This window comes from Bufo bufo, chromosome 5, assembly GCF_905171765.1.
Source record: "Bufo bufo chromosome 5, aBufBuf1.1, whole genome shotgun sequence".
NCBI classification, from domain to species: domain Eukaryota; kingdom Metazoa; phylum Chordata; class Amphibia; order Anura; family Bufonidae; genus Bufo; species Bufo bufo.
In genome coordinates, this window is record NC_053393.1 from 64,383,959 (window position 1) to 64,410,200 (window position 26,242).

The following is a 26,242-nucleotide window of genomic DNA, read 5'->3' on the forward strand; positions in this document are numbered from 1 at the left end:
TTTCTAATGGAGTCTGCAGAATACTAAATCTACCAAGTAAAATCCCCCTTGTCACTCTTAAATAGTGCCACAGCTAGGCTGATTTGCCTTACAGGGTCCAGAGAAAGCAGGCATACAATCATGTGGGACTTTAATAGACTGCAGAAAACTAAATCTCCCAAACTACATTTTCATTCCCACTCTAATAAATCAAAACCTAACCCAAACAAGGGTTTGTAGTGACAGTCAATGAGAAAAAATATATTTTCTGATGGAAACTTTCCCCTTCTGTCAGAAATGTATTAGATCTTCCTCTCTAGTGATCGTCATTATTACTCAAACATGTAAGGCTGTTATTATGGGGCATCAGTGTACATTATAGGGAGATGGGTATAAGAGGAGAGAACTACAAGTCCCAGCATGCTCAGATTGTTATTATAAGACATCAGTGGACATTACATGGAGAGTGATATATGATGAGAGAACTACAACTCCTAGCATGATCAGACTGTTACTATCGGGTATCAGTGGATTTAACATGGAGAGGGATTTAAAAAAAGGAGAGAACTACAACTCTCAGAATGTCCAGACTGTTATTATGGGGCTTCAATAGCCATTACATTGACAGGGATATACGAAGAGAAAACTAAAAGTCCCAGCATTTCTATGATGTTATTATGGTAGTGAGTATAAGAAAAGTACTACTGCCTTAACCCTCGGAGGAGCAGAGCATGGGAGTTACACTGCCTCTGGCTGTAACAGTCAATCACAGTGATGCTCCCTAGGGCCAGGTCAATGTTAGGAGGGCACATCCCTTCTTTCTTCAGGGAATACAATGATGTTGGGGCTCCTGCCTGATGGTAGTTGGGATGCCCTATAGGTTTGTGCAGTAGAAGTGTAGGGTGGGATGGCCAGCGTATGATGCAGGCATCATTAACCAGGCCAGATGTGGAAAATAAACCTCTCTACTAGCGTTGAGCGAATTGAAGTATTCAAAGTGGACATTGATCCGAATTTCATTGCGATGATGCCAAATTTCCTTGTACTTCGTGGTAATGAAACAATTTTTCCTAAAATGGTGGCTGAAAAGAAAAACAAGTTATACTCACCTCAATCACATGCTTGCAGAGAGTATCATTTTTTAATTTTTAACCCCTGATTTTTCCCTGAAAGTTTAATGTGAATCACAGATGCCGTAATCAACGTTGAATGTGGCATCTGAGGGGGTTAAATGATGGAGGGGGGGGGGGGGGATAATGGCCGTTTCCTGTCATTTTGCTCCTAACATACAATGGAAAGCGATTTGTGACAAAGTAATTCGTAACAAATAAAGTTTCTTGTTGAAGTTCGGTGAAACAGCCAAATTGAATTTTTCAAAACTTCGCTCATCTCTACTCTCTACTAAAGGGCAGTATGGAAGTTGTAGTACATTCAACTGTATCAAAACACAGTACCAAATAATTCACAGTGCAAGCTTCCTAGATAGCAATGTATGGATTTGACACAGGAAGGGAATTATAGTACTCTTTCCTCTGTTTCTCTCTCTACAGAATCAATGGTGGGAAATAGGACCAGACTGTGTCCAAATGTGAAGGGTGTTTTAGCAATGTCCTTCTCACTGCAGTAAAGTCTCTATCAGCCTTAAACAGCAAATACCTTACTGACTGACTCCAATGCACGGCCATGCAGATTCTGGACCATCTTGGTCCTCTTTTCTCTCTCTTTCTGGAGTACTGTAAAAATGGTGAGGTCTTTCACTTTAGAGGATAATCCTCAAAGAATGTGATTCTCTGGAACTCTTGCCTAGTACTGCGAGGAGTGAAGCACATGTAGTCTCCATTCACTTCCTCTGCTAACTCTAGATGTATTAGACTGACTGAGCTAGTGGTGGACCTAAGTGCAAAATTAACTTCCTGCAGGGTCTAAGTCAGGATTGGTAACTCCGATAGTCAAGCAGACCGGTAACACAGGTCAACTTTGCAGTACCAGAGAAATAAACATAAGTATAGTTGGTCCAGCCAAATGGCATTAGAGTATAATGTGAGGGTAGTCAGGTGTGCTAAGGTTCCAATAATTGTGGTCAGAAAGAGCCAAGTATCCAGTAGTTTAACATAACCAGGGAAGCTGAGATACAACAGTTAAGTTCAAAATACAGAGGAAAAGCACTTACCATTTAGGAAAAATACACCCATAATGGCAAAGCGGTCAGTTTAATTTTACTATGACATTAAATATTACACCCGAGTAGCAGTCCAGCGTCTCTGCAAGGCTTGCTGAGAGACTCATTACTGCAGTTGCTGAAGGGAAAAAGATACAGTGCTGGAGTTGCAACTGTAACATCCCAGAGTTATGTTACTAAACTCTTTTTCACCACTACTATCTGTTGGTCATATGTGCCTTGTCATCCTGTGTAATTAAACATCACATTCTCACAAATGTGCATATTGAAACCCTTGTTAAATGTATTTGCTGTAACTTCCATGTATACCAGCAGGTGGCAGCAATATGTTACCAGGGCCTTAGTTCAGTTTAGCATATCTAGACTGGAATAGTACATTCCAGTTTAGCTCCCCCCTCTTTGAGCAGAGTGGGCTCGCCCATGTATTGCCTCATGGGGAGAGAAGGAAGTTCAGTGGGTGTTCCAGCTCTCCCTGCAATGGGAAGGCTGTGCAAGTAGGAGCTCCCAGAAATAGGGATCCCAAACCAGGATCTTGTCTCGGTTGAGACCAAAGATCTTCATTCCCAGTCTGAGCCCTCCAGCCTCAACTGGTAACAAGCAAGCAGCCATCTCCAGAACTCCAGGACGAACCAATCCCTGTGAGCACAACTGTGAGTAACTGTCATGGTCTTACCTTCTTGCTGTTCTCCTTCGTTTGACATGTGCTGGCGGCCATCTTGGTTTCTGGGTTTCTTGTAGCCTTCCACCCTGCGGCTCCTCCTTCCCACTGGGAGGAGCTGGATGCCTAGCTCATATATATAGGAGGTCTGTGGCTTCAGTTCCTTGCTTGGTCCTCCTGTGTTCACATGCTTCTAAGACTGCTGCTGCTTCTGGTTCCTGATCCTGGCTTCGTCTGACTACCCTGCTGGTTTCTGATCCTGGCTTCGTCTGACTACCCTGCTGGTTCCTGATCCTGGCTTCGTCTGACTACCCTTCTGGTTCCTGACCCCTGGCCTCTCAAAGACTCTGCTTTGGTTTCACCATCCGTTTGGACTTTTGCTTTACAGCTTTATTTTCAATAAAGCCTTCTTATTTTCACTTATCTCTTGTTGTACGTCTGGTTCATGGTTCCGTGACACTAGGACCAAGCCATGAATTCTGACGGTACAGGGCCATCCTCGCTACCCATGCTGGTTGCCAGACTTGATCAGCAGGATCACCTGTTGGGTCGGTTCGCTGTGGCGTTGCTAACCCTGCTTGAACGCACGGCTCATTTCGCTCCCGTTGCCGATGGGTCGGTTGTCGCTCCTACTGCCGCTCCGGTTGTTGCGCCAGAGTCTACCCCGACACCTGTTGTTGCGCCTGCAGTGTTTCGGGGTATGACCGGTTCTGCCCCTCTTCCACAGCGCTTTGGGGGAGAGCCAACTCAGTGCCGAGGTTTCCTTAACCAGGTGGGCATTTATTTCGAGTTGCTGCCACATGCCTTTCCTACTGAGAGATCAAAGGTGGGCTTCTTGATCTCGCTGCTCTCGGACAAGGCCTTGGCCTGGGCCAGCCCTTTATGGGAGAACAACAATCCGGTGGTTGCCGAGTTTTCCGGTTTTGTTGCTTCTCTTCGGAAGGTATTCGATGTGCCGGCTCGTGCTGCCTCTGCTGCGAAGCTCCTTATGTCCATCAGACAGGGTTCACGATCCGTAGCTGAATACGCCATTGAGTTTCGTACCCTGGCAGCAGAGGTGGGCTGGAATAATGAGGCTCTGGTCGCTGCTTTCTCTCATGGTCTCTCGGATGCCTTGAAGGATGAGGTTGCAGCTAAGGACCTACCAGTGGAGCTCGAGTCTCTTATTTCTTTCCTGATTTTGATTGACACCAGACTCAGGGAGAGACCTTCCTTTAAGGAGAGCCTGCGGAGGTCTTCTAACAGATTGGCGCCTACGTTTGCTGTCCCACCCGTGCCTCCCTCTCCTCCCACGCCTCCTGGGGATGACTTGTCTGGGGGTGAACCCATGCAGCTGGGGTTTGCTCGCCTGTCCGAGGGGGAGAGGGTACTCCGGAGACGCGAGGGCCGATGCATGTACTGTGGTCTCGGTGGGCATTTTCGGTTGGCATGTCCGAACCGTCCGGGAAAACGCTCGCACCTGAGATCCTGTCGGGGGCAGATCTTGGGTGGAGTCTCCTCGTCCCCGGTTTCCCGTGTTGACAAACCACTGATCACTGTTGTCCTCTCCTGGGTCGGGGGCTCGGTGACAACCCAGGCGTTGGTGGACTCTGGTGCTGGTGGTTTGTTCATTGATAGTGTGTTCGCTGCCGCCAATTCCATTCCTCTGCAGGCTCGAGGTTCCCCACTGGCTCTTGAGGCGATAGACGGCAGACCCCTTCTGCCGCCACACGTGACTCATGAGACCCTTCCAGTGGGGATAGCCATTGGTGCCGTTCACAGAGAGTCGGTCTGCCTCCAGGTTATTTCGTCTCCACACTACTCGGTGGTCTTGGGGTACCCCTGGCTCCAGAAGCATAATCCGACTTTCGATTGGAGATCGGCCGAGATCCTCTCGTGGTCACCGCAGTGTGGGGCTAGTTGCATCCATGGGTCTGTCAAGTTGCTGTGTACTTCCTCGGACTCTCTGTTGCCTCCTGAATACGAGGAGTACCGGGATGTATTCGATAAGGTGCGCGCGGTTGCCCTACCTCCGCACCGCCCATACGATTGTGCCATAGAGTTACAACCTGGTGCCGTTCCTCCTCGTGGCAAAGTCTATCCACTGTCGGTAGCGGAGAATGAGGCCATGGAGGAGTACGTGAGGGAGGCGCTTTCACGCGGACACATTCGCAAATCCTCGTCCCCGGCAGGGGCTGGATTTTTCTTTGTGAAAAAGAAGGGCGGTGAGTTGAGGCCTTGCATCGATTACAGGGGTCTCAATCGCATCACGATCAAGAACGCTTACCCGATACCCTTGATTTCCGAGCTGTTCGATCGCCTTAAAGGGGCCACGGTCTTTACCAAACTCGACCTGAGGGCGGCATATAACCTGGTAAGGATCAAGGCGGGCGATGAGTGGAAGACCGCGTTTAACACCAGGACCGGTCATTATGAATCCTTGGTTATGCCCTTTGGGTTGTGCAATGCGCCCGCAGTCTTTCAGGAATTCATCAACGATGTTTTCCGTGACCTGTTGCAGCAGTGTGTGGTGGTCTATTTGGATGACATCTTGGTATATTCTGAATCCATGGAGGCCCACATTCTGGATGTCAGACGAGTGTTGCAACGGTTACGAGAGAACAAGCTGTTCGGTAAGCTTGAGAAATGCGAATTTCACCGATCCCAGGTAACCTTCTTAGGTTACATTATTTCCGCTGAGGGGTTCTCCATGGATCCTGAGAAGGTTTCGGCTGTCTTACAGTGGCCCCAGCCCAGTGGTCTTCGTTCCCTGCAGCGCTTTTTGGGCTTCGCCAATTATTATCGAAAGTTCATCAGGGACTTTTCCATGCTGGCCAAGCCTCTCACGGATCTGACCAGGAAGGGCAGTAATTCCCAGGTCTGGCCGCTCGAGGCCATCCGAGCTTTTGAGGCCCTAAAGTCCGCTTTTGTGTCGGCTCCGATTCTGTCGCATCCCAACCCTGGGTTGCCCTTTGTCCTCGAGGTGGACGCGTCTGAGACGGGAGTAGGCGCCCTTCTGTCTCAGCGTAGAACACCAGAGGGTCCTCTGCTTCCTTGTGGGTTTTACTCCCGGAAACTGTCTTCCGCGGAGTGCAACTATCAGATTGGTGACAGGGAGTTATTGGCCATCGTGCAGGCCCTTAAAGAATGGAGGCACTTGCTCGAGGGTTCGGTGGTTCCGGTTCTCATCCTGACGGACCATAAGAATCTGACCTACCTTTCTGAGGCCAAGAGATTGACACCACGTCAGGCCAGATGGGCTCTGTTCTTGTCACGTTTTAATTACGTGGTCTCCTACCTACCCGGTTCCAAGAACATCAGGGCGGATGCCCTATCACGGCAGTACTCCGAGCTGTCCAGGGAGGAGTCGATTCCGACTTCGGTCATACCTCCGAATCAGATCCTGGCCGCCATTCGCACCAGCCTGACCTCTCCCCTGGGTGAGCAGATTTTGGCGGCTCAATCTGGTGCTCCCTCTGGGAGACCCAACGGCAGATGTTTTGTGCCTGAGGAGTTGCGCACTCGGTTGTTGCGAACCTACCATAACTCCAAGACCGCGGGGCATCCTGGAAAGAATCAGCTGTCCTGGGCTGTTTCACGTCTGTTCTGGTGGCCTTCCCTACGTTCCGACATCGCCGCATATGTAGCGGCATGCTCCGTTTGTGCCCAGAGTAAGTCCCCTCGGCACCTTCCGTTGGGCCTTCTGCAACCCATAGCCACCGGGGAGCGCCCATGGTCACACCTGGGGATGGATTTCATTGTGGACCTCCCTGCATCCCAGGGCCATACGGTCATTCTCATGATTGTGGATCGGTTTTCCAAAATGTGCTACTGTGTTCTTCTCAAGAAGTTACCCTCTGCACAAGAGTTGGCCACGATTTTTGCCAGGGAGGTCTTCCGGTTGCACGGTTTGCCCAAGGAGATTGTGTCGGATCGGGGGAGTCAGTTTGTGTCCAGGTTCTGGCGCGCCTTTTGCTCCCAGTTGGGGATTCATCTCTCCTTCTCCTCGGCCTACCACCCTCAGTCCAATGGTGCCGCAGAACGATCCAATCAGGCCTTGGAGCAATTCCTTCGTTGCTATGTCTCCGATCACCAAGACAATTGGGTTGACCTCCTGCCTTGGGCTGAGTTTGCCAGGAACACGGCGGTGAACTCTTCCTCTGGGACGTCTCCCTTCATGGCCAATTATGGGTTCCAACCTGCCGTGTTACCGGAGGTATTCTCTCCCCAGGATATTCCGGCTGTGGAGGATCACCTTTCCGTCCTACGTGCTTCTTGGGTACAGATCCAGAAGTCCCTTGAGGCCTCTGCGCAGCGCCAGAGACTCCAGGCTGATCGCAGACGAGCGCCTGCTCCTTCCTACCAGGTCGGAGACCGTGTATGGTTGTCCACCCGCAACCTCAACCTTCGAGTGCCCACTCCCAAGCTGGCGCCTCGCTTTGTTGGTCCCTTCCGAGTGCTTCGCAGGGTAAACCCGGTAGCCTATGCCCTTGCGCTTCCTCCTGGCATGCGGATCTCTAACGTGTTTCATGTCTCCCTGTTGAAGCCACTGGTGTGTAATCGTTTCACTTCCTCGGTTCCTCGGCCTCGTCCGGTCCGAGTGGGCAATCGTGAGGAGTATGAGGTGAGCAATATCCTGGACTCACGCCTGGTCCGCGGTCGGGTGCAGTTTTTGGTCCATTGGCGTGGTTATGGTCCAGAGGAGCGTTCCTGGGTTCCCTCCGCAGATGTCCATGCTCCTGCCTTGCTCCGAGCCTTCCACGCACGCTTCCCTCAGAAACCGTTTTTTGCTCCGCGGAGGAGGGGCCCTTGAGGGGGAGGTACTGTCATGGTCTTACCTTCTTGCTGTTCTCCTTCGTTTGACATGTGCTGGCGGCCATCTTGGTTTCTGGGTTTCTTGTAGCCTTCCACCCTGCGGCTCCTCCTTCCCACTGGGAGGAGCTGGATGCCTAGCTCATATATATAGGAGGTCTGTGGCTTCAGTTCCTTGCTTGGTCCTCCTGTGTTCACATGCTTCTAAGACTGCTGCTGCTTCTGGTTCCTGTTCCTGGCTTCGTCTGACTACCCTGCTGGTTCCTGATCCTGGCTTCGTCTGACTACCCTGCTGGTTCCTGATCCTGGCTTCGTCTGACTACCCTTCTGGTTCCTGACCCCTGGCCTCTCAAAGACTCTGCTTCGGTTTCACCATCCGTTTGGACTTTTGCTTTACAGCTTTATTTTCAATAAAGCCTTCTTATTTTCACTTATCTCTTGTTGTACGTCTGGTTCATGGTTCCGTGACAGTAACATCCAGAGACCAGGAGAAGCCAAATTCCTCCTCAGTTAGTCAGTTCCATACACAGCAGAAGATAGACAGAGCAGAAGATATAGATTCCTGCCATATTCTCCAGGCATATGATAGAAGCAGAAGAGATAGTAATCCCTGCCACATATTGCCAATACCTGCTGGGACCCAAGACTATTGCTGTATCTCATGTGGATTAATGCTGCCTCCAGTAAAGACAAGTTGAATTATATTCAAAGTCTGGATCTCATTCATTACTACCAAGTTCCTCAATTGCTCCTACTAGCAACACACTCATTTATTGCAAGTGAGCCAGGATCCAGGAGTCCAGCCGTACCAAGGTAGGAGACACCGTTGACACTATACCTACTACTACACAGAGACATTACCCCACTCTGGCATTCCTAACCTGGTAAGTGAGTTGCAACACCTTAAAGGGCCCTGAGACTGTACCCTGTGCACGCTGCAATTGGCGTCACGAACAAAAACTCTTAACTATCATTTACACCTGACCCAGTCAGTGCATATTATTGCGCCAGTGTGCATTAGTCCAATCCGGCTTACTGCACAATGCGTCGCCCCCCCCCCCCCCCCCCCCCCCCCCAGGGCCAATCGTGTCCCAGGTATATAGGAATGCCGAGTGGTATGGTGTGGCCCTTGATGTGGTGTGGCCCACGGTGCTCTTACCTGGATACAACTGATTAGGCTCCGAAGCAATAAGGGTTAGGCTCCGAAGCAATAAAAGGGGGAAGTTAATGGTGGAGGTCAGGGGCGTCGCTAGGTTAAAACATTCGGGGCCTGGGCCCCTGATGTTTTGTCCCATGCCCCGAATGTCCTGCCTGCCAGCCAGATACAACTGTATTGCCGTACACAGAACTGCAATACAATTGAATCTAACACACTGGGAAGAGATGAAGGACCTCTGGTGACATCACAGGTCATGTGATCAGCAAAACAGGCTGTGATAGGATGACCTGGATGATGTCACCATCATGTGACCAGTGCAGGATTGGACCAGAGTGAAGAGGAGAAGGAGCCTAATGGTGATGTCTGTACATGAGGAGAGGTAAGTGAAGGGAGATGCAGAGCAATGCTGGAAGTTGTAGTTATTTAACTGGGATGTATGTTAGGGCTAAAGGGAGGGATGTTATTGACATGGAACTGTGTGCTTGAGGTGGCTGGGGGAGGGAGTGATGTTATTTACATGGGACTGTATGTTGAAAGTGGATGGTGGGGAATGATGTTTATGTACATGGGACTTAATGTTTAGGCTACGTTCACACTTGCGTTTGGCGATCCGCTTGTGAGATCCGTTTCAAGGCTCTCACAAGCAGCCCCAAATGCATCAGTTTAACTCCAATGCATTCTGAATGGATGCGGATCCATTCAGAATGCATTCGTTCGGCTCCGTACGGCCCCCCGTTCCATTTTGGAGGCGGACCCCAAAATGCTGCAAGCAGCGTTTTTGTGTCCGCATGGCCTTGCAGAGCCAAACGGATCCGTCCTGACTTACAATGTAAGTCAATGGGGACGGATCCCTTTGCATTGACACAAAATGGTGCAATTGTAAACGGATCCATCCCCCAATGACTTTCAATGTAAGTCAGGACGGATCCGTTTTGGGACTTAGAAATTCAAATCTAATACAAACGAATCGGTCCTGAACGGATGCATTCGTTTGTATTATCGGTGCGGATCCGTCCTGTACAAGTACAGGACAGATCCGCACGAACGCAAGTGTGAAAGTAGCCTTAGGGGGTGATGTTTACATGGGATTGTGCATTGGAGGCGGCTGGGGAGGAGGTGATGTTATTTACATGGGACTGTATGGTGGATGGAGGATTATAACTGCAGGGGGCACTGCAGATCCAGAGGACATTATAGGAGTTCTTATTGGGGGCTCTATAGGAGGGTCTTATAGATCCGCCTTACTTCTACTAAGCGCACTATGGGGGCCTTATTACTACTGAGGGGTCTGTAGGGAGCTTTATTACCACTGGGGGAACAATAGGGTGCCTTATTTCTACTGGGGGCTCTGTGGGGGTGTTATTAATATGGGAGGGCTCTTCTAATAATGGGGGCATTGTTGAGGAGCATTATCACGGTTGGGGCAGTGTTACTAATGAGGGCATTCTAGAAGGGAATTACTATTGATGGTACTATGAAGAGCACTATTACTATGGGGGGCAGTAATGTTTCTTCAGGATAGTATTTGGGGGTATTGGGGGGCAGGGGCGTAACTAAAGGCTCATGGGCCCTGGTGCAAGAGTTCAGCTTGGGCCCCCCTTCCCTCAGTGCTTTGTGTGTCTTCTTATGCGGCACAAGTGTCTTTGGGCCCCTTCAGGCTTCTGGGCCCGGTAGCAACTTCTACCTCTGCACCCCCTATAGATACACCCCTGGGGGGGGGGGGGGCACAGCAAGCAGCAGGATAACACTGTGGGGACTCCAATTGGGGGATAATGATAGAATGTGAGGAAGCTAAGATGTCTGTGTGTCACACTCTGCAGAGACAAGGCGGCTGAAAGAAGTTGTCCAGACCGAGTGGAGAAGATGATGAGAGAGAAGATCTACAGAGAAGATGATGACAGAGAGCAGACGTCACCTGGAGGCCCTGGATGTGACAGGTAAGTACAGCAAAGTGTGGGGCGGGGGGGGCAACATATTTATTGGGGCTTGTGCCCCGGATCTTTTGAGACCCTAGCAACGCCCCTGGTGGAGGTGGAGAATAAATATTGAGTCCAGACCTTGATAAAGTCCAACAGCTTTACTTGGGTAAACTTGCATCTAAACAATATTCAGGATTTCTCTTGGTTCCAGCAGGTTTTGGCATAAACTGGAAGGCAAAATTGATAACTCTGCTTTCTCTGTCTGCTGGGATGGTATGCTCGCTTTATAATGCTGCTTTCTTTCTCTCTGCTGTACTAAACTCGGCTTGGGTCTGGTTATTGTTCTTTTGGTCGGTTCTGGTATCCCTGAACTTTTGTGCCTTTGGCTGTTGTCCCTCTCCTGACACCCAGTAAGTAAATTGGCAATCAGGGGGCTTTCTATTAGCTACTTCCCTTTGGAGAGATTCCTGCTGCAGCCGGAGAACATTTTTCCCTTGCTGCTACATCTTTCATGTCTTCTCAGCTCCACTATCGAGTCTAAACTAGAATAAACTAGAACTGCAACCCCTCCCTTCTGGTAGGAAGCAGGACTGGTCCACTTCTGCCCAAAGCTGTCTGAGGATAGCTCTGCCATATATGCTGCCACCTGCTGGTGAACCAGGCACATTAATGAACAAAACAGTTTCATCACAATATTATCAATGCTCAAGGTGAAGAACCTGGAAATAAATACACAGAATGACATTGGTGTTAGCAATAAAAGAAAGTAGCATGGTGAAAGAATAGTAATACCACTCTGGGGTGTTACAGAGTGAGGTAAGGTTAAGAATTTACACAGGTAATACCCAATTTCTCCTGTGCTGGAAAATCAAACACTTGCTTAAAACTGATTTGTAGGTGTCGAAGCTGCAAAGTCTCCTGTGATCTGCTTATTTTTGGAGGCTCTTCAAGCAAAGAAGTTTTGTGCATGGCAGATGACACATTTAAAGAGGTTGGCTAGTTTATATTACTAGCTGAACATGCGTTGGGAACAGCACATGCATGCAGCTACATAGTCATAAGCATTATTAAACCATCATCTCTGTTGTCCAAAGACTAATTTATATTTACATGCAGGTTTGCTCACCTGCTTCCAGATGCTTGATTCGGAACATGGCCGCTGATGGAGGGTCCCTGGTAAATGTTAACCTGCACCACCTTTATCCTCATCTTGTCTCCTGTCCTTAAACCATACCCTGACAGCAGGGGCACCCCACCTCCCACCTGGCAGGAGCCCACAACCTGGGTGTGCCCCAGTGGAGAACTACACCTATTGTCCTGCATCTGCCTCTTCGCTATAATCACCTTGGGAGTGAGGGAGAGGTACATAGCCACCATGAGCATCAGGACTGCTACCACCCTCTTCACCACTTCCACATCCATCCAGTTTTTACTGAAGAGCAAGTTCTAAACAATCATTCACATAAAATGGAGGCATGATTCTAAAACAGTTCCAATAGTTTCTGGTCTGAATCAAAGGGCTTATCTCCAGGTCCCTTTCTAAGATGCACTTGCTCACATAACACATTTCTACATTCAAATCCAGCCTAGTGGTGCAATTGCTCACAAAAATATATGTCTACAATTCCCATTGTGGGGGTGAAGAAACACATGTATGGATGGGAGAAGCCTTTTTGGTCTAGGCAATGGCTGTGAAGTCCAGTAACTATAAAAGTGCGTTACCTTCACAGACTACTTCCATGTACCCTCCTATTCAGCTGCTGAACCTTCTCAGTAGTTCTTTTTTACTCTCAGTCTCATAGGTTCTCTAGAGACCTCCCTGGGTTCCAAACTCTCCTAATAATACTCGCACACAAACTGACTAACTTTCACAAGAGTGAGGCCAAGTCTAGGTAATTGGGCCCACCCCTTCCTTGAGACAGTTGCCATGGAACTTGGATTAACCCTGTCATTTAGCCGAAAGCACTCACAACCAAAAAAATACAGTACAACACCAAGTACAACATTAAAGAACATTTCAGATATAAAACAGATATAAAAATTGGCAGTGGCCTAATGGGTCATTGCATATCTGATATCCTTTATAACTGAAGGACAATCAGATACAAGGTTCTCCTAACATGCATGTTACATGATGTAGTAGAATAATATATTTTCTTTATTCAGTCTAAATTCTAAAAATGTTTCAGGTCTGGTTAAAAAGTAGCTGGTTGCTGTTTCAGGTCTGGTTAAAAAGTGTATAGCAAAGTTTTAAGTTCTGCACAGAATTTAAGAGTCTTTTTCTCTTTCTTGTCTTATGTGTTTTAGCTACTGAGCCTCTCTATTTCAACCACCTAATGTTTGACAATTTGGTTCTACTGTATCCATTGGTCCTATTCCTGCCTTCACATTATTAATTTCGGCACAACTTGTCAACTGCAAGATCGCTAGTCACTACATTTTTTTACATTTGATTCTAACATTACTCAACAATAATCAATAACCACCCCACACTTCATGGTATTGCTTCATAAAGACGCTCTGGCAATCAACTGATCAGCTGCAGGTCGGGTTTCCAGGACTAGACCATGGTAGGACTGTCAGGCGTCACAAGCAGGAGACCCCACATTATGATGTCCACATACCCTAGGTTGTCTTTATGAGACATGCCCACAAAGTGGTTGTGCAGGGCATATACAAGTCGTCTCTTCTGGAGAAGTGGTGTAGTGTAATTACAAGTACTTGCTCCATTCAAGTGAATGGAGTGAGTACTTGTCATTACACTGCACCACCGAAACTTTCGAGATAACACAGTGTAATGAAGAGAAAGTAACGCTCGCATGACTCCCAGCATAGGCAGGCATGGGATTCAGCCAGCTCCCTCCAGTTCTCCAAATCTGGTTGTTAAAATTACAACTGGATCAGAGAACCTTGTTACCGGCTGAGTCCTGATCTGGTGCTCTGGTGGCAGCAGGGCAGCTAGAGATGTTCATTTCCATTGCTTTGCGCGCCCACTGACAGTTTAGCTCCCTAGTTGGGTGGTATGTGTGTGTAGTGTATATATGGTGTATTTATGTATGTGTACCATGTATATGGTGTATTTATGTGTATGTGTGTTGCATATATATGGTGGTTGTATATGTAAACATGTGTTGTGACGCCGCGTTCCTGCCGTTGAGTAGGAAACCTGTTGTTAAAAATTAGAATCCTACCCCTGAGCATAGGTCATCAATATATATTGCCTGCACAACCCCTTTAAGTCCTGGGGACAGCAGAGTACCAAAACCTGTGGAAAAAGTCTTTCTTTTGATATCACAAAAGCAGTTTATTATACGAATTGATGTATATGTTTGGGCAGCAGGCTATCATGGATTCATAATTCTATAGCCATCCTATACTAGAAAGTCTTTACTAGTTGTGCACGCGTTGATATTTAAGTTCTTAAAAAATAATTAAAAGCAAAAAGAACTGTCTATGTGAACCTGACCCAGTTCCTTCTCTCAATCAGTGGCACACCTGACATGTGCTTACTGGAAATCTAGGTGGGGAAAGGGGGCCCATACTAAGTTTTGCTATGAAGCCCTATGAGATCTTTGTAAGCCCTTGCCCCAATACCTCCAAACATTGCTTTTATATATGTGATCTTACAATGAACATCATGCCATTATGTTCCCTGTATATTGTGCAATTTTTTAAATTACAGTTTATACTTTTATTTTCCATCCAGTGGGGAACAGAGAAACAATAATAATGAGAAACATCAAGATGAAGAGTCCATCAACCCACACCACTGTCACAACCATAACACAAAGGCTTATGATGCCAGACAGAAAGAGCACAACATAGCCAAAAAGAAGCTCTACATTACATCAGCCATTTGCCTGGCATTTATTGTGGCTGAAATTGCAGGTAATTTTAGTGCACCTAAAATGTGTCCAGTCTCAAGTGTCCAACATGTGATATATTGTCCTGAGAAGATGGGTTGACCATTTTTCCTTATTTCCAACCAAGTTTAGACTGGCCCAGTAGAGTACCAAAGGATCGTCCAATGGGCCTATGCACTGACCCAAGAATGTGTCTCAAATTTACCAAGGTCTCAGAAGGTCCTGGAGAAGACTGACCAATTTGAAATTTACTTTGGAGCAATTAATTATCACTAGGGTCTATTTCATATGTTCTACGTGTCCAATGATAATAAGAAAGATTTCTATACAAGTAAACATGGACATGCACTGTACAGATGAGGGTGGCCCTCAGAAGCTTTTCTTCTGGTGGATAAAGGAGCCTCATTCTAACACCTGTTTTCAAGTGCAATAGTCCATAGTCATCTAAACAAAATTATTTGCCCTTTACTTCATCCATAAACTAAAGCTGATTTGTTATTAGTTTATGCACCAATTTGAAAAGACCTAATCAAGGCCTTGAACCCTATAGAGATGTCATGACAAGACCTAAAACAAGCATATCATGAATTAAAATTTAGCAATGTGTCTAAATTAAAGGGGGTGTGCACCGCTACAATTTTAAAAGCCTATCCTCAGGATAGGTCAGACAGAGGTCCTACTCCTGACAACCCCACGATCAGCTGTTTAAAGCAGTAGCCTCTTGTGCAAGCGCTCCTACCGCTTCAAAATTACCTGTGTGTCGTCTCACTTGTAGAGGCGTACCACACGACTACAGGCTGCACACATAATTTGTTTGCAGCCTGTAAGCATGGAGACACATACTGTAGAACTGCATAGGAATTGTACACACCAGACAATAGGATATTTTGAATAAATAATTTGGCTTTATAGTTTATTTAATATGCAATGCATCAATAAAAAAAAGTCACAAAATAGACCTTAGAACGTTCCTAGATAGGTTTTTATTAACCCCTTACTGACCAAGCATTTTTCTTCATTTTTTTCGGCACCTTCCAAGAGCTATAACTTTTTTATTTTTTGATCTATGTAGCTGTATGAGGGCAATATTTTTTGCAGAAGAAGTTGTAGGTTTTAATGGTGCAATTTTGAAGTACACATAACTTTCTATTAACTTTTATTAACTCTTTCTGTTATAAATTTTGCAGTGTTCATTTTTCGGCATAAATAACATAACATATCTTTATTCTCTGGGTCAATACGATTACAGAAATACCAAATACATATAATTTTTTTTACGTTACTAATTTTTGTGCAATAAAAGTTTTAAAAAGAAGGCAATCTTTTTGGTTCTCCGCATCCCAAGACCCATAACTTTTTTATTTTTCTTTCTATGGAGTTGTGTGAGAGCTTGATTTTTGTTGGACAACTTGTAGTTTTCATTAGTATCATATTGGGGTAAATAACACTTTTTGATCGCTTGTTATTAAATCTGCTTGGTGACGACTAAGCAAAAATTATCAATTGTGGCCTTTTTTTTTGTTTACCGTAGGGGATAATTTGCATGATATTTGTGTAGTGTGGGTCGTTATGGATGCGGCAATACCAAAAATGTAGTGAAGAATTTATTTTTGCTAATTTTTAATTGAAAGTGTTTTTTTTATTGGAATTTTATTTATGAATTTGTTTTTTACTTTTTTTAACCACTTAATAGTCCCACAAGGGGACTATAACAGGCAACCTTTTATATAGAGGCGACCTTGACGTGGTGAGTGGCTTATTACGCTTTGGCCAAAATGTACACCAATGCCTCATCTAGCATAGAGGCAGGGCAGAATGCTGGTTGCAGAGTGCTATTGCATTTGTATTTTGCGTTTGTATATGTATTTTTCCATAGCAATGTGCACCTGCATACAGGGTTGTGCTGACTGAATCACCCACATTTTTTCTTTGTAGTATATATTGGAGGCGTGGCGATCTCCATGCAGTCATGCACACCTGACTAGTCAATCTGTCCTGGAGGCTGGTTTTAAAGTCAGTATAAAACTGAGTCTGCTTATATAGCACCTGCCAGTAGCCATTTGGCTCCAGGAGAAGTATATAGTGGGCTCAGCATGCATGTTGGTACTTGCATCCCTGGATCAGATGAAAGCTGTAATGGCACCGGACAGGGTTAAAAGCAGAGTGTGCTTGGCGTGCATGCTGCACCTGCATTCCCTGGACTTTGTGTGGCTGTCATGGCCCATAAACAGGTAGGAACTAGTGTTAGGGACTACTCATAGAGGCGACCTTGACGTGGTGAGTGGCTTATTACACTTTGGCCAAAATTTACACCAATGCCTCATCCAGCATAGAGGCAGGGCAGAATGCTGGTTGCAGAGTGCTATTGCATTTGTATTTTGCGTTTGTATATGTATTTCGCCATAGCAATGTGCACCTGCATTTTTATGTCAGTGCTATACTGACATTGACCAGCAAACTGCGCCAGAGAGCTTTTAGCTTTTTCCAGGCTCTTGCAAGCCTGGGCCCAATCTGTGCATCCAATTTAATATATATAAAATCACATCTGTTATATACCCGGCATCTTTTCACCTTCAATTACCATCCTGGTGCAAGATACATGACGTTTTTCATAAATTATTGCTTAAGAAGAACATTCCTGTACATTCCTGTTGTGATTCCTCTACCTAAACCTCCTAAACCAGTGGTAAGTATGAGGTGGAGAAAATTCTTGACTCTCTGAGAGTTCAGTTCTCTCTGCAGTACCTAATTCATTGGAAGGGATATGGTGCTGACGAGAGAACAGGGGTATCAGCTTGGGATGTTCATACTCCTCATTTAATAAGAAAGTTTAATCTCAAATTTCCCTCAAAGCCTGCTCTCCAGGTTGAGGGTCCAGTGGCTCCTCTTAAGGAGGGGGGGAGGGTGGTAATGTCACAAACTCACCTGACTCACTTGCTGTGTTCCTGGTTCCTGTGCTTGTTCCTCTGAGCCCTACTTGTCTTCTGACCACTCTCTGTCCCCCGTTTGGTACTGTGTTGCCCGTCTGGTTCTCATCTCGGCTTGTCTTTTGGTCACTCTCCTTTGGTACTGCACAGCCTGTCTGGTTCTGACCCATTTACATATGACCTTGTTTTACTGTTGTTTTATCTCTTGGTGTTTGTCTGCCTCTGCATGTAAGTAGCACAGGGACTGTCAACCAGCTGCGGTCTTGCTACTTAGGGCTTATACGGCAAGTGGGTAGGAAAAGCGGGCTGGGTTCTAAATCAGGGCTCACTGTCTGTGTCTGTCCCTACCTACAGGTGTTACAGGTAGGTGTCCTTTCTGCTGCAGCTCTTTCCCTTTAACTGCCAAAGCTTCTAACGGTAGATCGGGATGGTGGCAATTGAAGGATGGAAATAAGCATGTGGGACCTCCACAGTGATGTGCACAGTAAAATAAACAAAGGAACAAACTGCAGGTGGCACTATACAGATAGATTTAATTGATTGACCTAGTGGCTATACTAAGTTTTTAATTACATGCAATTACAAAATTTTAAAAATATAGAATATTTTGTTGTGGGACAATCACTTTATTCTGGTTACCTAGGATCTATAATTTATTTAAAAGTCTAATTGCATAATTATTCAGCATTTCAGGCGTCTACTGTAGAAGTATGAGAATCAACATGTTGAGTCAATATTGAGTGAAATCTAACCAGATGTCGAACATTTGCTACAGACATCATACTCAGTTAATTTAGCAACATTTTTGTACTGTGAATACCAGAAAAATCAATGATCATCACATCATTGGTTTTAGAAGACTTGAAGATACTTCTCAAGTGTCATAAATATGGTGCTTCCTAAGGTACCCATGACCATTTTTGTCCAGTGACCCAGTCCACTCTCACTCTCTTTCTAAAAGATTTATATCTTTCTAACATAATCTTACATTTATCTGAATCTATTTCAGGTGGTTACATTGCAGGAAGCTTGGCTGTTGTAGCTGATGCTGCTCACCTTTTTGTGGATCTTTCTAGTTTCTTGATTAGTCTCTGCTCCCTGTGGTTGTCATCAAAGCCAGCAACAAAACGACTTACCTATGGCTGGTACAGAGCAGGTAAACAATTGTTAATGTCCATGTAAACATTACCAAAAATCTGCTTTCTTATGTCTGGGAGGCAGCTTGCTAGAGCAGAAACCTCCCTTAGGTCACTAACAGTAAAGTCCCAGAAAACTCTTTTAATCATTTAATGTTTCTACAAGTTTGTCCAGGGGTTCTCAATCTTCCTAGAATGCAACGGTACCTGTGAAGAAAACTATATTTACTTGCTTCATATGGTCCATTCCAGCTCTGTGGCTACTGGTCTGTCTTCACTGGACTTCTAGTTCCCATCTGTCAAGTTTCACACAGACGGGGTCACGTTTGCTCCTGAAGTCAATGACCGCATGTGACCTAGCACTGATGTGCCGCTTGAGGACATACCACTGCTGAGGCCAGTCATTGGTTGCAACTGGACCCCGTCCAGTCCAGTGAAGACAGCCCTGGAGCCACAGAGCCGGAACCGAGCGTCAGGGAGCAGGTAATATAGATTTCTTTGTATGTACAATCGGTGGGTGGGGGAATTAAAAAAAAACTAATTCCTGGACAACCCCTTTAATTCCTAGACATGTATTTTTGGAAGACGCCAAAATGTCAAAATCAATGCATGTTCGCTGAGAAATATATATTTTGCTAGAGCCACCAGGATCCTCTGAGAAGAGGTTTTTGAAGATGCATCGGTATATAGAATATGCAGCAGAATTTGGATTGTCCTTGGAGTTTTTTTCAAAACATTTTTATTTTTATTTTTTTTAGAAATTGTTGGTGCCTTGCTATCCATGATCACCATATGGGTAGTGACAGGAGTGCTAGTCTATCTGGCTTGCGAGAGAATCCTCCATCCTGATTACACCATTGATGGCGCTGTCATGCTTATCACATCTGCCTGTGCATTAGGCGCCAATGTAGTGTAAGTCTGTTATTGTGTTAGTTTTGTTGCTGTCATCAAAAGCAAAACTGAAAAATGCAGCTAGTTTGTTCCATAATTTTTTGAACTGTGTGCATTAAATGGGTTATCCCATAATTAAAGTAAAAAATGAAAATTAGACATTATATCGTAAATGACAATCTCTTTCTAACAAATTTCTAACCAGCCGTGTACCTCCCCATTCTTTGCTCCTATTGCTTTTGCTAGATTTATTTCAAGCTGTCTACTCAGAGGGCTTGTGTCCTTTCTGAAGAAGTGTGTCCCTTCTCAGTGGGTGTGTTATTTCTGCTGCAGCTCTTTCTCTCGGTCACAGGTTCTATTTGTAGACATGGCTGGCGATAGATGAAGGATGAAACTGAGCATGTGTGACCACCTCAGCAATATTACTGAGGTGAAGGGAGGAATAGGGTACGGACACACAGGTTTCCAGATGCAGCTTTGGAAGCTGGAGTGGATTGTAGAAGGAGAGAAAGTATAAGGCCTCTTTCACACGGGCGTTGCGGAAAAATGTCCGGGTGCGTTGCGGGAACACCTGGGATGACGTCACTCTGGTCATCACATGGTACGTCACATGATCTTTTACCATGGTGAATCACCATGGTAAAAGATCATGTGACGTACCATGTGATGACCGGAGTGACGTCATCCCAGGTCCTTAAACTATAGTTAACGCTCTCCACAGGTCCTAGACAGTAAAAGAGTCAGACGGAGATGCCGGCTACGCGAGCAAGTGGATAAAGGTGAGTTAAATGACTTTTTATTTTTTTTAACCCCCTCCAGCCCTGTTTTACTTAGCATTCTGTATTCAGAATGCTATTATTTTCCCTTATAACCATGTTATAAGGGAAAATAATAAGGTTCGGGTCTCCATCCCGATCGTCTCCTAGCAACCGTGCGTGAAAATCGCACCGCATCCGCACTTGCTTGCGGATGCTTGCGATTTTCACGCAACCCCATTCATTTCTATGGGGCCTGCGTTACGTGAAAAACGCACAAAGAGGAGCATGCTGCGATTTTCACGCAACGCAAAAGTGATGCGTGAAAATCACCGCTCGTGTGCACAGCCCCATAGAAATGAATGGGTCAGTATTCAGTGCGGGTGCAATGCGTTCACCTCCCGCATCGCATCCGCGCGGAATACTCGCTCATGTGAAAGGGGCCTAAAGGACAGACATGACTTCTTCTCTTCTTTGAATTGACCCCTGGCTTTGGTTTCCAAAACTGCATGAAGAAACCTGGCTGTGTGCCCATACCTATAAGGAAAAGGCAAGCAGCAGGTGGCGCTATACAGATACATTTTATGGAATAACTCAGTGGCTATACTAAATTCTTAACTATATGCAATGACAAAAGTATTCAGATCCAGGTGCTGGTTCAAAAAAGGTAGAATATTTGTCATGGGACAACCCCTTTAACTTGTCCTCTACTAATACTGTATATGGAAAATTTTACATTGAGGGTTCAAATCCTCCTTAAAGAAAACTCCCATTATTCTGCAAAGTATAAGGGAGACACGGGGAGCAACATGAACACAGGATTATCTAACTTTATATTACTTCATTTAACAGCATGACAACCACAGTACACTGAAAACTAAGCACACAGATCACCTTGAGCCCCCATCATTGTGAGTCTAAATTTACACAAAAAAAGTCAATTAGGTAACACGATCTAATATTTTTTTTATTAAACAGGGGTGGGACAATCTCTCTTGGTGTCGAAGGCCAAGATTTTTGAGTATTTCCCTCCCAATCCCTAAAGGAATTTTCCAGGTTCAGAAGAAATAGCTTACAGGGAGGAAATGTCATAAAATAATACAGTAATTTCCTCTAACCCTCATGCCCCTCAACATGTGAAGGGCCAGCTTACCACCCTACCAGATATCTGGAACATGGTCCAATGGCTTCTATAGCTCCTCCCTTGGCTCTGTCATTCACTTATCTCAGCATCTTTTTTTTTTATTCATAATGCACACCCCCTTCAGTGTCGCCTTAGTTGCAGCTTCCTCTGCCTATCCCTTGTTCCTCCCCTGAGGAATCTATATATATATAAAGAAGGATGTATATATGTATGTATGTATGTATGTTCCGCGATCACTCAAAAACGCAACTATCCATTTCAACGAAACTTGGCATACACATCCCTTGCTACCTGGAAAGAAATCTTGCGGGGGTCTCAGCTCTCCGGGACGTACCGTTCCTGAGATATTCCCAAAATATGACCTGCATTAGCCAATATAAGCCTGCCAGCCTTTCACTTAAACCCTAACTGCCATACACACGGTCACATGTCCCTTATCAGACAATAGAAGCTCGCAGGTCCTACTCCAGGTTGCCATAACAACTGATCACGGGTTTTAGCAGTTCGCAGGTCCTGAAATATTCAGTCATATGACATATGATGGCACAACTACACTGCTACATGCATGGGGGGCAGGAGACTGTTAAAGGGGCGGGCACTGTGGAGGTCACTGTTAAAGGGGCGGGCACCGTGGAGGTCACTGTTAAAGGGGCGATCACTGTGAAAGTCACTTTTAAAGGTGCGGTCACTGTGAAAGTCACTGTTAAAGGGGTGGTCACTGTGAAAGTCACTGTTAAAGGGGCAGTCACTGTTAAAGGGGCGATCACTGTGAAAGTCACTGTTAAAGGGGCGGCCACTGTGAAAGTCATTGTTAAAGGGGCGGCCACTGTGAAAGTCACTCTTAAAGGGGCGGTCACTGTGAAAGTTACTGTTAAAAGGCCGGTCACTGTGAAAGTCACTGTTAAAGGGGCGGTCACCATTAAAGGGGCTGCCATTGTGAAAGTCACTGTTATTTAATATAAAATTGCAATAAATAAATACCCGAGCAATGCCGGGTCATCAGCTAGTTTATATATATAGAGAAGGACGTATATATGTGTGTGTGTGTATGTATGTACGACACATATACGAACTTATTGTCACGCGACACATCTCGTCATGTAGCCCTAGCCTAAAGCTGACCTACAGCAGTGAAGAAAAATGTCTGGGTTGTTATGAAAACCTGGAGTAAAACTGTATGTGGAGATTAAGGGCCTGCGAGCTTCTATTGGCTGATAAGGGACATGTGACTGTGTGTATGGCAGTTGGAATATGAAGAGAAAGGCTGGCAGGCTTGTATTGGATAATGCAGGGGATTTTTTGGGAATATCTCAGGAACGGCAGCTGTGACCCCCACAAGATTTATTTTCAGGTAGCAAGGGATGTGTATACCAAGTTTAGTTGAAATTGATGGTTGCGTTTTTGAGTGATCGTGGAACATACATACACACATACTGTATATACATCCTTCTTTATATATATTTGTATATATATAGATTATACAAAAAGTAACTAATCATCATTACATACAGTACATCATTCCAGGGCAGAACTTTTTCAATCATCATGAAGCAGTTAAAGTGTCATTTGGAGACAAATCTTTTGGCTTTTTAGGGGGTGAATAATTTTGCAAGGCACTGTATATACCTGTATATGTACTGTATCTGTATGTGTCCTGATACTCTGTATTGCATTACATTTGTGTGTGCCTTTGTTATAAAGTTTTATTAATGTACAGAGAGACTATAAGGAAATACTAATAATAATATAGTAATAATGTAAAATGTGAATGTAGAACTAAATATTCTTACTGTTTACAAGTTCAATTTTCCAACCTGTCTAGAAACCTTTCTTCCTGCTAAATCCGATCCTGAACATGCAGCTTATAACAATTCTAGCGTTTTGCTCATGGCCGCTTCTCCTTGTTATGACTTGACAGCTTGGCTTTGGTCCTGCATAATACAGGACATGGTCACAGTCACTCAGGAGGTCAGCATCAACATATGGCACCTGATTACAAGCTTCAAACTAATGCCAGTATACGTGCCGCCTTCATCCATGTCATCGGAGACCTGTTTCAGAGCATCAGTGTGCTCATTAGCGCACTCATCATATATTTCAAGGTCAGTTTATAATAGCGCATGAAGAAAGAAAATAATTTGGAAATTATTTCTAGGTCCTGGGCGTTTCTCTACTACAGTAATACATGAAAAAGGAAGCGACATATTTCCATGCGCTTCTTCTTATAATTTAATATCACATTGGGAATTGTCTATTAGAATAGAAATCCCAAAATACCATAAAAGTGTCTATGTGTGAGTTCAATGGAAGGGGTGTGATCCTTCATTTTGGTTAAAGTGATACTCCTGCATTGTTTCCCGTACGAATTCTCAATTGTAGACATGATGTCTCATGCCAGTACTGTCTCTTCTAGGTTTCTGAATATTATAATGCCATGCAGAATGTGTCTGGGTTGTTACATAGCAATATTGGAATACAGTGGGTGACAACCCCAAATGTTCTTAGCATTGTTAACTTCTTCTGTTGTCTCTGTATCTCCTTCAGGTTGCATCCTGTAGCTGGTATAAGGCTATTGCCCAACCAGTCATATCTGTCCCTCCATATCTGCAGTGGTCTGGAGTTTGCTCATTGCCTGTGATATGCATGCTGCTGCACAGGACAGAGTCTATAGCCTCTCCTGTGCAATAGACTTGCATTTATGGTTCCTTAGCACCCGGATCAAATATGGAATGGGCTACAGAACCATTGCTCATGTTAGATGTGATCTGGCCACAGTTTCCTATGTGATGCTTAAGTAAGGCATTATGGGAACTGTAGTTAACAGAACTACTGCCAACAACCTGTGATTTCTACAAAGAAACAAAGTGGGCAGGAAACGTAATATAGTTCTAAAAAGGCAAGTTACAAGTGGCAAGAGAGAAATAGAAAAACAGTGATAATGTGGACTGGGCAGGGGCTGGTGGGAACGATTTAGTGTGAAGACAGGGAAAATCCAGCACCCAAACAGGGGTGGAGGTGGTGGACACTGATCCCCAGCCAGTCTAAGCCCAAAACAACAGTAGCAATATCAGGGACAGATCCAGCGGACTTGCTAAAACATCAGCTTTATTGTAGTATTCACATTAAGAACAGCACATCATCGCAGTGTTCTTGACGCGTTTCGACCATACAATGGTCTTAAACATAGAGATAGCCTGTGCTTAGGACCGTTGTACGGTAGAAACTTTTCAAGACTGCTCCGATGATGTACGCTTTTTAATGCGAATACTGCAATAAAGGTGATGTTTTATCAAGTCCGTTGGATCCGAATGTAATTCCAACAATTTCATGTGTCTATCAAACTTTTATATAAGTTCTATAGTATCAGAATGTATGCGTGTGAATAAAGTTTTAAAGAAATCAGAACATAATAATAATAATAATAATAGTAACAATAACAATAATAATTTTATATTTTAGCCACAGTACAAGATCGCCGACCCAATTTGCACATTTATTTTTTCCATTTTTGTGCTGGCCACAACAGTTGCCATTCTACGAGACGTTCTACTTGTGTTAATGGAAGGTAAGCGTAAACATCATTGTCCTATTTAGACAACTATAATCTTCACGAGGCAGGCATATAGATTTGTGATGCATGACAATATCAATATGGTAAGGCACAATATTCTGAGGCTTCCTTACCAGAATCTTTTTTTAAACATTTTGGGAACATCTCCCAAATCACATCCAGCACTTGAGCATTCTTGTGCTAAATGTGTCAAGCTCACTATTCTTTAGTTACTCCTCATAATACTGTTCCCAAATAAGTGCTGTTCATATGAATATGATGAATTAAAGGTCTTGCAGTTACAATCCTGTTCAAGATCGAAAACATAAATAATTTTGGTGTAATTCACTAGACGTATGTGACATCTTTCCCTTTCTTGTGCAACTCTGTGTCTAGTCTAGTCTTTATCTCATCTAACTTTACAACGTTATTACTGCTCCTATAAATTTCAGATCAATTCAGACTCATTGTACTATGCCCTGAGTGTCATCCCATTTCTGGTTGTGAACATTTCACCAGTGCTGCTACAGGTTCCTTCAAAGCACACCCACCAGATGTGCCCCATTAGTATTAGCCAAGCTCAAGCTGTTGATTCAGGCGAAGAGCAGCCAGAAGCCTATATATCCTGAACTTAAGGGCCCCATGCACTTTGGATAGCTGCTGGCTGAATGTCTGTTCAACTGATCCACAGCTATTTTTTCAATAGGGAAATGGAGACTAGCTGTAGCTAGAGAACTTTCACAGCGACATATTTAATGGAGAAAAAAACACCAGGGCATGTTAAAATTCAAGCCATCCTTTCTTCTCACATCTGCCCTTAGGTGAGTTTCAGGGGACCCCCATATACCCTTGAGAGTTGGACAACTATGATTTAGGCTACTTTCACACTTGCGGCAGAGTGATCCGGCAAGTAGTCGCCGGCAAAACGTATGCCAACTGATGGCATTTGTAAGACTGATCAGGATCCTGATCAGTCCTAAAAATGCCTGATCAGTCAGAAAAATGAAATGCCTGAGCCGTCTTTCCGGTGTCATCCGGCAAAACGGATCCGGCATTTATTTTTTTCACCTTTTTTTCGCTCTGCGCATGCGCAGACCGGAAGGACGGATCCGGCATTCCGGTATTTTGAATGCCGGATCCAGCACTAATACATTCCTATGGGAAAAATGCTGGATCCGGCATTCAGGCAAGTCTTCAGTTTTTTTCGCCAGAGATAAAACCATAGCATGCTGCGGTTTTATCTTTTGCCTGATCTGTCAAAATGACTGAACTGAAGACATCCTGATGCATC

At 44.9% G+C, this 26,242-nt stretch overlaps 1 protein-coding gene across 2 annotated transcripts in view; it reads left to right on the forward strand.

Moving 5' to 3' along the window:
• The window catches only part of SLC30A8 (solute carrier family 30 member 8), a 103,872-nt gene that overhangs the window by 16,267 nt on the left and 61,363 nt on the right, over positions 1-26,242 (forward strand). For both annotated transcript variants that reach the window (XM_040432376.1, XM_040432377.1), the window contains exons 2-6: positions 14,392-14,573; positions 18,485-18,631; positions 19,370-19,523; positions 23,320-23,503; positions 24,861-24,966. In XM_040432376.1, the coding sequence (XP_040288310.1) occupies positions 14,392-14,573; positions 18,485-18,631; positions 19,370-19,523; positions 23,320-23,503; positions 24,861-24,966 (773 nt within the window). The remainder of the gene's footprint in view (positions 1-14,391; positions 14,574-18,484; positions 18,632-19,369; positions 19,524-23,319; positions 23,504-24,860; positions 24,967-26,242) is intronic.